Source organism: Osmia bicornis, chromosome 11, assembly GCF_907164935.1.
Source record: "Osmia bicornis bicornis chromosome 11, iOsmBic2.1, whole genome shotgun sequence".
Lineage (NCBI taxonomy): Eukaryota > Metazoa > Arthropoda > Insecta > Hymenoptera > Megachilidae > Osmia > Osmia bicornis.
This window is the reverse complement of record NC_060226.1, coordinates 619,752-634,251: the sequence shown is the minus strand read 5'-3', so window position 1 is coordinate 634,251 and position 14,500 is coordinate 619,752. Positions and strand designations below refer to the sequence as shown.

Below are 14,500 nucleotides of genomic sequence, written 5' to 3'. Positions count from 1 at the left end.
CACGGTTCGTTGTTTCGCGAAATTAATGTTGAAACAACTGTTTATATGACTTGCGCGTCGGTAGATTGTACGGTGTCTCATTGTCAGTCACAATCGTTTGACCAATAGCGGCCTATGGCATTGAACGTCGCTTGAATTATGAAACGAGTTGTTTGAGACATTATCGTTGATTGAATGAATTGTATGTGATGCTCCGCTGTCTTCCTCGCCTTCTCGATTTTTGGTGTCCCGGGAAAAAACGCTGATTGGTTTACACGAGAAGTTAATTTTCCAATCACCGTGACCCTTTGGAAGACCGAGTTTATGACCCTAATTGTAACTATTGAGAACGAAGCGAAAACTGAAAATTCCAAGTCCATTGTATAAAAAAAGTAAATTATTGTTGCCGGCAATACTAAATATGTTTAAACTCAAAAATAGCTTTTCGTCGCGAAACCGTCATAAACTGTCTTTCTGTTTTTAGCACGAATTCGCGGTGAAATGGCCGATCGTCTTTGTAACGTGAATTACCACCACCATGAAATGTCGCACTTCCTTACAACCTTTTACAGTTGTAAGGAGATTAAACTGAATGAACACTGAATTATAAGTATGTTTAATTCGTAGATGTGTTGTACAAATGTCTATGTATTTATGTAAGATAGTACCTCAGAGGTATCTCAAAACAGATCTATGAAGCTGTGTCGAAGCGTATCGATAGAATCGTCAAAGCTAACCGTTCGTATTCAAGTTCTGTCTGAGACTGACGAATTCAGTCCCCTCTAAGTCCCCAAGGCAGTTTGCTAGAAGCCGCAGAAAGATAGTCCAGCGAGGAAGGCGTACACTAAAGTGACCAATTAGTAAACGTTTGGGGTTTAACTAATGGCAATATGCTGAGCTGTTCAGCAAATCAGCTCGCTGGACACGTCCCATGTAGGCCCGTTAAAGACCCCGCAGCTGCGGTGCACATGGGAGGCAAGGGCGACTGAGAGCCCAGAAACCCCTACGCGGGGTTTGATATATGGTCTTGGTGACCGGTGGTGCCTGGGACAGAGCGCAGAAGACGGTTCGAAGCCTCTGTTGGGATTAGTAGAACTCACAAGACACATGCACGGCAGGGGGTTCGCCTGGGACAAAAAGGAGAAAGTCAAGAAGGTACGCGAAGCCGACCCAACAGGAAGGTCTGGACCTTTGTATAGACCAGCTAAGATTCGTGTAAAAATGTAAGAAGAGCCCGTAAAGAATTGTAAATCGCTTGTTGCGAGCTTGTGGACAATAAGAGTGTCCTAAATGAACGTTCTGACTTTACGGGCCTTGTCCTGTAGAAGGTCTGTTTAATGTTGGACCTTTTAAAGCTTCATGGTAATTGCTTCGATACGTGACAAAATACCACTCTGACCAGCTTAAGAAGTTTCTAGCAATTTGGCAATGTGCTATTGAACATGACTGACCGTGCTTCTAAATTGGTGCAGTAAATTCATCAGTTTATGAATTTACCGTTGTTACCATCTTTACAAGGTACATAGAAGGCAAAACAGACGATGTTTTACGGTGAGTTTATTGCTCTCGATAGTTAATACCGTACGAACGTTGAAAGCATGAGACTGCTATTATAATACCGCGATCGGTATACATATGTACTACGCCACGTAACACTTTTGAATTCCTCGTAAACGTGTTCCTTGGTGCAGAACACACACTGCAAGAGTGGACACACGTGTGAACAATATCATGAAAATTAAAAATATAATATTTCTAAAGATATTAAGATAAATTATATTATTTTCAAAAACTGATTCTAATTACTATAATAATTGTAATTACAATGATGGATTAGGTGACCGTATATCAAAACGTTATAAAAACTTCCTCTGTTTAAAAAAAATATTATTTTTGCTATTTTCTATAATTTTGTAAAGATTGAACGAAATCAGTGCTCCAGAAGTGTTGTTCTACCCTCATCAAAGGTGGCAAGGCTTCATATCACATCCTCTCTGGAGAAGCTGTACCGGCCACTCACGTGTCACCATCCTAGTGAAATTCAATGATATCCGAACATTTAACGAGGTCTCGTCTAGCGTTGCAAGAGAAGAGGAGGCCAGCAATCGAAAGGTACTCTTCTCAACCCTGCGAAGCTATCTCTAGCTGAGAGCAAAGACGATACGGTGTGCTACTGGAAGGTTTGGCATTGGGTTTTAAAGGGTGGGAAGGATACAATATTTCAGTGTAGCGACAAGGAGCAAGCCTGCTTGCCACTGGCAAATTAATTAAATTCCTACAGGCCGGTTGGAAAGGGGGTTGGTTGGCCGACGAGCCGGCCAACAGGGTCTTGTGTTCAACTCGTGGGAATATTGTAATTAAGATATGCACTTCTATCCTCCATTTTCCTTCCTGTAGTCACCTCAACCTACCTTGGAATGATTTACGCTTCGAAGAACACGGTATTGTCTGTTTCGACCGTTTCTAAATTGTACCCTATTATGGTCCGGGTTAAGGTTGACGACCCACAGGGATGCTTCTTCCGGTTTACTGTGCCAATTCCGATAATGAAATTATTCGAATCTGATTGACCTTTAATACATTTCTACTTATTGTAAAATTGTGTACACATGCAACTTGGCGACTGATTGTGAGAATTATACGTTTTAAGATTGGTGGGCATAATTTGACTATATTAATATTTAACTCTCAAATAGTGGATTTAGGCTGTGGGCTCTAAGATTTTCAACTTCCAACTTTCCAATTTGAGATTTAGAAGCTCTTGAAAATTTTTACAAATCGAAAAAAATATTTTAGAAATTATTTCTTTATCAACTTCAAGGATCAATCCAACTAATTGGCGACGTACGGTACATAGGCTTTGGGCTTTAATTGTAAGACCTAAGATTCCTAATTTCCATCCCTCCAATTTGCAACTTAGAAATTTTCTGAAATAAAGTTATTCGTCAAATATTATGTGGAAGATGATCAGTTTTTCAATTGAAAAGGTATTTGTTTACTCGAGATGCACGAAATAAGATGAACTGCAACTTAGAAATTTTCTGAAATAAAGTTATTCGTCAAATATTATGTGGAAGATGATCAGTTTTTCAATTGAAAAGGTATTTGTTTACTCGAGATGCACGAAATAAGATGAACTAAAGTAGAGAATCACGCAAAGCAGCAATATAATACTGACTAATTCTATTTCGTGCATGAAACAATACGATAGAACGGTTAAACATTGTTCCTCTAGAATTAATATTGCGTGAGAAAGGAACATAAGCGTCGTCCACGAATTGCTAGCAGTGTTCAAATGCTTTTTCTTTATTCAATCTATACGTCTTACGTGGACTATATTATTTAAATAATCACCTGGGTATTTCTGAATCGTCTAAAACATAAGTCTAACATTGTACTACTTTTTTTTTTCAAAAACATGAATAATACCCTTGTTGGTGTATATTGATAATCAGATTCCGATATTGCAAAATTTGTAAACTCGAGCGCACGTGCATCATTTCCAGTTCGTTAATGAACCAATTGGTAGATCGTTAAATAATAAATTTTCAGTGCTTTTTTTTATATTTTAGTTGCATTCCCATTATTCAATGTTCACTAAAATAACAATAAAATGACCTATTTCGACTAATTTGATTCCAGTTAGACACAAAACTCAAAAAAAAGCTTTCAGGAATTATTAAAATTTTCCGATAATTAACCCATTTTGAAATATTAATAAAAGCACGGGCCCTTTTAATGAAAAACATTCATTTATAAACATTTTACGGAGTTAAAAGAAATTTATTTACGTAACGGAAATATTTTCCCTGAAGATTAATTTCCCTTTCTTTTTATTCAATATTGAAATGTAATTTCTTATTTGATACCAAATATCAATTTATAAATAAAAAATTATCTTTCGTGTAAAAATGAGAATAAATTAATTAAATCAGAAACAGAATATTGAAAATACATAGTTTTACAATATACTTGTTTTTAGAGCACCTCTCGATTAATTTCAACAAGCAATTTCAGATTTTCGTAATGAATGGAATCTGCTCCTCCTTGCAGTGCTATGAACAAAAAAGGAACTAGCCATTTAGTTTGTCCAAAAAAGTAAAAAGAAACTAGAGGTTCTCAAAGAGCTCAGCACGAAAAAAGGAAAGAAAGAAAGGATGGATCGAGGAGGTCGAAAGGTGGCAGAAGTAGACCGAAAGATGGATGAAGAAAAAACAACGTTGAAACGAAGACGGTCAGGTCATCCTGCCTGATCTGCCGGTGAAAAGGTGAGAATCTCGATTTGAGTGAACGTTCCTTAGATCGGCTAGCTCGAAAAACTCATAAAAAAGCTCACAGAATGCTTGGAAATCCTTCGGGAAAAGCCATTAACGACGATTTCTTCTAAGCCATCGAATATCCCTCTTCTTCTATTGGTGTCTTCCAACGTCAACCCTATTCCAGTGCTCCTCAAAGTGTCCTGGCCGATGTGTTCTGAAAAAAAAACAAAGAAGAAATCGAATGGATTTAACGGAAGTGGAGGAACGTATTGTAGAATACAATTGAAGAATAAGGAAAGCAATATATATTTTACCTTAATTGAACATACAGCCAGAGAATCGGTAGTGCACCAAACTTATTTTTATGTATACTTAATGATAAAATATTTTAAAAATATTTTTTATACGTTATTAAATGAATATTGTTAATTCTTATGTAATTAATAATTTCAACAAAAAAAATAATTTTATGAAAAAAAAAATTCGACTTTTATGGGACGCAAACTTACGACAAAACAGTTTCCAGCGGTTCCACAGACGGACACCTTAACCGGTTTTTTTTTTTTTTAAACGAACGTTTATTGTACCAAAATAGATAATAATTACATACGATACAATAAACATAACGAACAAAACTATAACAACGGAGCTCGTACAGTCTAATTTTTCGTTTCCGCTTACAATTGCACTTATTGCTACGGTATAATCCTTAGAACTAAACAAAGTTGCTTAATACACAGTGGACACGGAACTGAATATTTCATTGAACACATACAGTGTGTCCGCACTAAAGTGTGACAGACGTTTTATTTCGTAACTATTGATGATAGGAAAAATTGTTTATATGGAAATTGCACGGTACAAGGGGGCCCATGTTTTGGCGTGAACGAAAATTTATTTATATTATTAGTTTAAAAGATATGATGGTCAAGTTTCGTTTTTTAAATGGAACTATATATTTTTTTCACATCATGTGATAGTGCTTTTCAAGACGAATTCATTAAACTTTAATGTATACACCCCATTTTAATTAATTTTCAAGATATAACGTTTACAAATTTTCCGATTTTCAGTATGTAGATACGTTTCGGTTTGAGTAGCAAGTCGTAAAAGTGGCCCTATTGTAGCGGTCAGTGCCTCAGCGGGGGGGTCTACGCTAGGAACGGCAGACCCAAAGAATAAGATACCGCAAAAATAGGGCCGCTTTTACGACTTGCCACTCAAACCGAAACGTATCTACTGAAAATCGGGAAAGGGTATAGCAGGATAAGATGGTCAAAAGTGCCCTTGAGCCGATTTTACTTCGCAATGCACCATTCGATAGCTTATCCCAAAAAACCATGGTACACCAAGTTTCAACCCTGTACCTCAACCGGGAGGGTAGTTACAGGGTAAGAAAGAAAAAGTAGTTTTTGCCATATTTCTCCTATTTAACATTATGCAAAAAATCTGCAAAAATTCTACAATATTCTAGACATGTTTCTTTATGATTGTGAATTTTTTCAGATTTTTCGGTTGCAAATCCTAGGCGTGAAAAATCAAAAACGCAAAAAAAAGTCGAAAAATTGAGATTTCGGGTAGAAGCTTTCGAGCGACTAGATTTTTGCTTTCACAGTAGTTAGATAATAGCATGACTATTATCTCCAATTTTTCTCAGATTTTTAGGTGTGGTGCAACGTACTTACAAAAATCAAAAACCGTCATTTGCAGCATATTTTGTGCGATAACTTGAGAAATACCTTCAATTTTGACATTTCCTTTATATAATTAGTGGATTGTGAGATTTTTAATATTTTTGTGTTGGATGGAGCAAGATCTAAATGGAATGACTGAAGTTATTGTAAATAATTGAAAATTACGCACCTTATCTTCTGAAATATTAGAAAGTTTTTCAACGAAGCCGATGGGTGAGTGGTTAAGGTCTCCAACTGTGGAGTCGCTGGAAACTTTTTTGTCGCAGGTTCGCGTCCCATGAAGATCCAATTGTTTTTTATCATAAAATCATTTTTTTTTAAATTATTAATTACATAAAAATACACAATAATCATTTTGTAATGCATGAAAAATGGTTTTAAAATATTTTATCAATAAGTATACATAAAAATAAGTTGTGCACTACCGATTTTCTGATTATGTATTGTTCTAATTACGGATAGGTCCCAATATTTTTTTACTTGAAAGGCCACGTGGTTATAGGTTTATGATGGATATGGAAAGCAATGTATATTTTACCTTAATTGTAATGCTGTTATCAGTAGTGCACAACTTATTTTCGGTCTGACTAATACCAATTCAATGATCAAATTTTTTTATTTTTGTCCTTTTCTTAATAAAACTATTCCTAATGCATTTGTGAGATCTTTCTGATTAAAATGATATCAAACACGATATAGTTTAAATTATATTCATTTATTTATTTATTTAGAATATGCTGCGGAACTATTGACTGCAAATTAGGTACTTTATGATGTTAGGAAAAGCCCGTGATCTCCATGAAACCGGACAGTTTCTTCCCATTGAAAATTAAAGTGATTTACAAGCTAACAATAGTAATAGAATAATAATAGAATAAATAAACAACACAGGATCGACTCCTCGGCTGAATACAAACGATGTGTACGAATGCAGAATCGACACCTCGGCTGGATATCTGTATATGTACAATGTTTGGATCCCAATCTCTCTTGCACTTATCCAGCTTTTAAACGCATGCAAATTCCTAACGTATGATTCCTAACTTTGCCAGTGCTGCGAAATCCGACGATCTGACGAAATTTTGTCATTAGGAAAAGTTGTTGTGCTAGTTTAGCACAATCCGGCACAATCAAAGATAATTCGAAAATATCCAATTCTTGAATCATCCCCACCCTTTTTTGTTAATTTTCATTGACACTCAAGCTAATATCAACTTGTAACGCATGTATCTCGCAGATTGTAAATAGCACAATTCAGCACAACTTGCAGAATTTGATGATCTGTCGCCGTTCGTAAGTTATACGAATATTAAATTTCGTATTCCTAAAAATTCAATATTTTTGATCTCCAAAATGAATAGAGATATCGAGTTTTTATCGATGGCACAACGTAACACAAGTTATCACAAATTATCTAAAAAAAAAAAGTTTATTTCGGCAAAAGTGCGGGACTAGTATAATTTTGTTTTTATTTTTTTTCTTAATTGTTATTGATGTTATCGATCTCTCGTTTACGGCACAATTCAGCACAACCATAGCACAATACGGCACAAAAAAGAAAAACTCAAAATTCGAAAAGTGCGGGGCTATCAAAAATTTTTTTTTTTTTTTAATTTTCTTGAGTATGCTTTGACTTACAGAGTTGCGGTTTACGGCACGATACGGCACAAACGTAGCACAATGCAGCACAATTTCAAAAAATACAAAATTCGAAAAATGCGGGGCTAACTTCACACACGTGTCTGGGTCCCAATGTTAGTTGCATATATCCAGCTTTTACTGTAAACACCAAAAAAAAGCGAAAACTTTAATGCTTCGTAACTTTTGAACGGATCGCGACCGCCACGTTTTTCAAGGTCAAGGTTACTCAGGGTTATGACCCTGACAAAATATGTCAAGATCAAGGTCATCGGCGACTAGGGTCTTTTTGTGCATAATTACCCAATAATCTTGTCGGAAGATCAGCTGTTCTTCGTGATTTGTTCCCTCTTCGAATGTTTAGGATCGACACAGTGACCCAGTGGGAATTATCTGCTTTCAGCATAGCAGGTTAACTTAGGAACGAATGGGTAAGTTTCATTTAAATTGTTTAAAAACTTTTATTAATTATTCCATTTCAAACATTTTAATTTGTTGTTTAGAATGTTTAAAATCTCCTTTTTTACGTTATGACAGGCGACAGGATTCGTATTCATTTTAAACAACAACTAAAAATGTTCAACCAGTTCAATTTTTTTATTGTGCTATGCTAACGGGGTGCCGAGCCGTTCGTTCGCGACCTATGTCACGCCCCGCTTTCGTAGCCGACGTTGCCGTTCCCGTTCTTGAGCCCGCGCGCTATACGCGCTCGGATTGGTCAGTGTTTTTGCTTAATAATTCAAAAACAAAGCTTCAAACAACTTTTTCGCAAAGGAAAAATTTGTTCAGAATCACCCCAGCTACCACCCCTTCACAGTGTGAAAATGAGTTCTGGGACACCCTGTATAACGGAGATCTTTATTATCGCCCCTCCGCAGCAGGTAGGTTCGACTTGAATGTAGGCACGAAGCGCAACATGGCGCGAACTTCTCGCTTTCTCTCTACCCCCACTCTAGCTGAGTGGGTTGTGCGCATGCTGATCCTCACAGGCGCCACATATATGTATATATATTTGTATATACACAGAATTTACAGTTAATTTACATTAAACTTTTTTATGAATTACATTAAAATATTTGTTTATAAGGATGAACAGCCGTAATTTTGTTACTGTACAATAATATCTTTGACATTATCTTAAAAGGGTAGCACAGGGGTAAGAAATAAAGTACTTACCTGAATTTACCTACAATTAAATTTTATTTGTGTTAGTAAAGTATTCAGTGATTAAAAAGTATTTAATTTCTGTTATTTCTACAGCAAACTCTACACAGTTAATAACAGAACATGTACTCTTAACAGTTTTTTTTTTTATAAAGACAATGATTGTAGTGATAAAATAAAAATAAAGAAACGTTCGATTTTAGTACTGAAGTGTTTACAAGTACCTAATTGTATGGTATTTTATTGCTATAGTACACTTAAAATAAATTACATTATAACATCAGCCACAACATCTAACATATTACTTTTATATTTAATTATTAATCACTGTTCGACTTGCAAGACGCTTTGTCTCAATCACACTGTTCAACAACAACATACCCGAACGATCGACGATCAGGCGTGACAACATAATTTAAGGGTAACTTCTGCATTTTACTGTGCCTTATTCCCGCGTCTATGTATATTGTCTTGTAAATTACACAGTAAAATGAATGCTTTTTTTCACATTGCGCATTTATAACGTAACAATCGGTCATTGTAAACGATCTATACAAGAATATAAAAAAGTAAGGTCAGAAAAACACAACAGGTTTTTCTAGCTAGTACGCATTCATCACAAGTTCAACACACACCGCAGATGTTAAGATTTCTCGATCATTAGTGCACTTGGATAATTATCCTTATAAAATTTCGTGTATTGTTGCAATATACGACTGAAGAAAAAAAAAAAACGAAAAAGAAAATGCCTCTTTATTTGCGACCATGTATAGTAATTCCTGAGATATTAAAAGATTATTATACTGAAAATTGATCTTATCAGTATAGGTTTCTAAACGCTGAATGGTGCAAAACGTTAGTTTTTTTATCTGTTGGCAGCAAATATATTAAGATAAACTTATGGTGAGACTATCCCCAAAGTAGCTTCGCAAATACTATTTAGTTTCTGTAACTGCTCGTCTCCTTTTGTACGCTATTTATCGCCAAACTAATCAAATACATTCAATGAAACACAAATACTGTTCAATTGGTATAAAGCGATACCAATCATTGAATGTTTTTTCTCTTGCAAGATCAGCTATCTTTATCATAAGTTACCTCATGTATAAGCAGTATGCTTTACAGTATAAATTTCTACAAAGCGCGGATCACTTGCATCGTAAATAGCGCCTTACATGTGAATTCGACGAGTCCACGCAAAGAAATGCATAAAGATATTTCATTATTTCTTACTGACCGATCGTGAACATCAGTAATTTGTCAGTTTGCACTTGAAGATACCGTACAATACATACATTATTCGATTACTGCAAACTGTTAACGATATTTACACCTAAGATCTCATGTATTCGTAATCGTATTCGCGTAAAGGAACAAAGGTTTCTTTGATTGATTGCGGCGATGCCCAGCGAAGAACGTAGTGAGGACCGCCAGCTTTATCATTTGTACCGGACATTCGACTTCCACCAAACGGTTGCTGACCAACAATCGAACCTGTCGATTTGTCATTAATATAAAAGTTACCAGCTGTGTATTTAAACTCTTCGAGAGCCCTTCTTGCCCAATTTCTAAAAAAAGAAGAAAAAGATTATAATATACAATACAATGAAACCTTATCTATTTGGGATACTTACTCGTCTTGTGCAAATATTGATCCGGTTAAGGCGTACGGTGTTGAAGATTCTACTAATTGCATCGTTTCGTCAAGCTGTGAATCTTTGTACACATAAATAGTTAATACCGGACCGAATATTTCTTCCGTCATTATTTTATCCTTTGGATCTTTTGTTACTACTATTGTTAGATCAATGAAGTATCCATGCCTGATGAAGAAAACTATATGTTAGAAATGATAGAGATAAAATATATATTTTGTAAGTTAAATGTAAAATGATACATACGAATTATCATATTTTCCGCCACCAATGATTTCTAAATTTGGCGACTTCTTAGCGTGTTCTATGTAACCAGAAATTCTCTTAAATGCAACTTCATCTATGACTGCTCCAGTGAACACAGTAAAATCTCTAACGTCACCAATCTTCAGTTTGTCACGAATCGATAAAAGACCTTCTTTTATCTACATAAATAATATTTCTATATTAAAACTTTGTTCGAAAACGTATATTCTTTTATTTTAAAACTAAACTGTATAAATATACCTTAGACCACAATGATTCTGGAACATACATTCTACTGCAGGCTGAACATTTTTGACCATTAAACTCGAAGGCGCTTTTGATAGTTCCATTGATAACTGATTCCACATCAGCGCTCGGATGTACAAAATGATAATTTTTTCCACCACATTCACCTATCAGCTTGGGATAATTCTTATATTTTCCCAAATTTTGACCAACTTGCATCCACAAACGATTAAACGTTGGAACTGATCCAGTAAAATTAATTCCGGTCAAGTAAGGTGAACTAGTAATATTATCACCAAAAACAGGACCTTCGCATGGAACAAAGTTAACTACACCTGGTGGTACACCAGCTTCTCTGCATATTTTGAATATCCACCAGTTAGAAAGTAAAGCTGTATCAGACGGTTTCCAAAGAACTGCATTACCCTAAAAATATGTTATATTTGTTAATTTAGATTGAATATACAAATTCAATCATTAGATTAAATAATACAAACCATTAAAGCTGGTGTATAACTAAGATTACCACCAATAGCAGTGAAGTTAAATGGTGACACAGCAGCAACAAAACCATCCATTCCTCTGTACCTCATTGAATTTAATGTCTCTTTAGGATCAGGTGAGATTGGTTGGTATTTTAAGGCCTCTTTAGCAAAATATCCATGCATCTTAAAGAAGTCAACTAATTCTGCTGCGCTGTCGATTTCTGCTTGAATAACTGTTTTACTCTGACCAAGCATTGTAGAAACATTCAAATGTTGCCTATATTTTTTTGCCATTAGATCAGCTGCCCTCAACCAAATTTCTAAACGCTTTTCTATTGGACATTTATCCCACTCACGCTGAGCCTTCACAGCAACATCTATTGCCTTTTTAATTAAAGCAGGCGTTGCCCAATAGTACTTTGCAATTTTTGCTTCATGATTGTGTGGCTGAAAATTTGTATTATTATAATCACTGATATTTATTCTATTATACTCGAGTAAATACTCAACTTACCATAACTTGATATCTACATAGGTCAGTTTTAATTTCTTCATTTCCAATGACCAATGGCACTTCTTCACACTCATTAGACATCTCTTTCAAGACCTTTTCTAATTCTGCCCTCTCTGGGCTACCTTTCTTGTAACTGTAAACAGGTTCATTTTCCAAAGGAAATTCAGGGGGGTTTGATACTGGTACTATGGAGCCTAAACATCTGGTACCAACTCTGTTTACAAAAATTTTAAATATGTGTCATTTACCACCCAAGCTTACTTATCTCAGATTTTAAACCATTTTGATGCTTAAACATTTACAAATGTATTTGTATTTGTATTTATTGTGACAATAAGATTAGAAAAAGAAGCAAATATTGGCTTTAAAACTTGTCTCCATATCACTTGCAAATGTTTATCTGTGTACTTTATATTAACAGCTAAATCATTTTATCTTCAACTTGAAATCTCAAGCCTCAAGAGAGCTAGTCTTATAACTAGTTGTTTATCTCAAGAATATGATACTGGTATATTTATGTATATTCAGTTAATTATAAAACAAATAATGACAGTAATAATATGGAACTGTATGTACACTTTATTAATACAATCTTTAAGACATTAAAACAATACTTTTTTAGGCACCTGAATTATAATCTATAAAAATGTATTAAATAATTTATAATTATAAAGGTAAAATTATCGTTTTTATATTGCAAAAAAATATACGAAATACAGCTTTTTAAAATCGATGCTAAAAAATGTCGCACGTATGTTACATAAATGAAAAGAGAACAGAAATTATTTTAAGGAGGGAAAGACGTTATTTTAAACTTGTGTATGTATGTATGTACACGTGTCAAACACAATATGGTCAGGGTATTATGTAACATAATCTCAGTGGCCCATGTTATTGCGGTTATCACCATATTACTAATTACAAGGAATAAGATTCGATAATAATTGCGGCAATTGAATTAAGTTATATAGATTAGACAAGCGTATAAAATGAACGAATCGATCTAAAAATACACCAGTTTCGATTGGACAGTATGCTAGAAAGTTTATTATTTTGAATAATATGACCATATTTTTTGTCTTTTGTTTCGTTTTTTCAATCTTTTTTTCTTTTTGTTATAATTCGTAAATTATTTCTGTTTTTTATCTATTAATTATTAAAACTCATCAAAACTAACATTTGTGTTCCAACTAAGTGAATAAAATAAATGCTTATATGGAATCAAAACATGTATCGATTGTCAAATATTGAGGCCATCGAACGCAATTCGAACAGGTCTTTAACGCATTACGGATGCGGCAGATATTACCAATGTAAGCTATGCATGTATATAAAAATCTATAAAATTATCATATTTCAAGCACACGTACGTGTTAAAATAAAAACACTGATTCAAGTTTGAAAAAAAAATTTTAATTTTGACATACAATCCGCGTAAAATGTCTGTAAAAAATTTAAAAAGTAATATAAAAGTAGCTAAACAGGTAACATTCATATACATGCTAATAAACTTTGTGTACTTAGGTATATCCATTTACACAATCACAAGGAGTAATATTGAAAGTAGAACAACTACTGAATTAATTACATATCTAATAAAAAACATATTTTAATATATTTTTTCCCTAAAAATTCAATAAAACACGTTGAAATAATTGTTCGAAAGGAGTTTGCAAAAAAACCAAATGACATAGTAGACAAAAAGATATTGTCGAAAATGACGGTTAGTGAGATATCAAACAACACCTTTCTGAATCGTTTTACAGTGGAAAGTTCCATCGGAACTGGCAAAGTAGTCTATCCTTTTTGTAGACAAGGAAGTACCATGCGAACAGTGAAGATTAGACAAAGAAAATGAATCGGAGGACCAGCAACACACCAATAAGCTGACATCTACATACACGCGCGCCCCTTCACTACGTGCGGACGTGTTGCACCGTACATGTGTCAATGCGTGAGAATAATCAATATACTTTAGTAAGATTTAATATAAATGATACGCAGGAAAATAGAACTTATATATCACATTAATATATATATTTCGCCAGAAATTTTTATTTTTGGTACTCACTTTTGACTGTTAGCTATTAATGCTTGACGGCAAAGGCTCAACATTGTTTTGATATTTCTATTCTCTTTCCTTTATTACTCTTTGCATCAACACCTTCACTTTAATGTAAATTCTCTGAAATGAACAATGAATTTTACTTAAAACCAATTGTCGAAAAAGTCAGATCAAAGGTAGCGGATTGTCGAAACTACAAGTCGACAGTGGCTACCATCGAGCAAATAAGTAAGTGAAACCTTCCCCCTTGTATTCCCCACCCTTCGTCAATTCGACTATGAAACAGGGCCGTAATGAGATTCTATAAAGAAAGGTGTCAGAATTGAGTCGCAAATAAAAATGTAATAAGATAAATACTCATGAATATGTAACGAATATATTAAATATTCAAGAAATATTTGCAAGCTGTTTATATCAATATATTATTAAGAAGCTGTTCTATAAGAATCATGGAAAATAAATTTTTAAAAGATTTAATATTTATAAAATTATTAAATGTCAACAATCAAATAAACGAATTTAAATGATAACGTAATAAAGATCTTTGTTAGGAAA

The 14,500-nt window shown here is 34.3% G+C and overlaps 1 protein-coding gene across 1 annotated transcript; it reads right to left on the bottom strand.

The window, feature by feature from the left end:
• Positions 1–8,959: 8,959 nt before the first annotated feature.
• Positions 8,960–14,365, bottom strand: LOC114881659 (delta-1-pyrroline-5-carboxylate dehydrogenase, mitochondrial). Its single transcript, XM_029198505.2, has 7 exons — positions 13,952–14,365; positions 11,881–12,094; positions 11,379–11,813; positions 10,897–11,307; positions 10,636–10,814; positions 10,369–10,557; positions 8,960–10,302 (listed from the first exon to the last, which is right to left on the bottom strand). The coding sequence occupies exons 1-7, from the start codon at positions 13,993–13,995 to the stop codon at positions 10,068–10,070; spliced, it is 1,707 nt and encodes a 568-aa protein (XP_029054338.1). The 5' UTR covers positions 13,996–14,365; the 3' UTR covers positions 8,960–10,067.
• Positions 14,366–14,500: the final 135 nt, after the last annotated feature.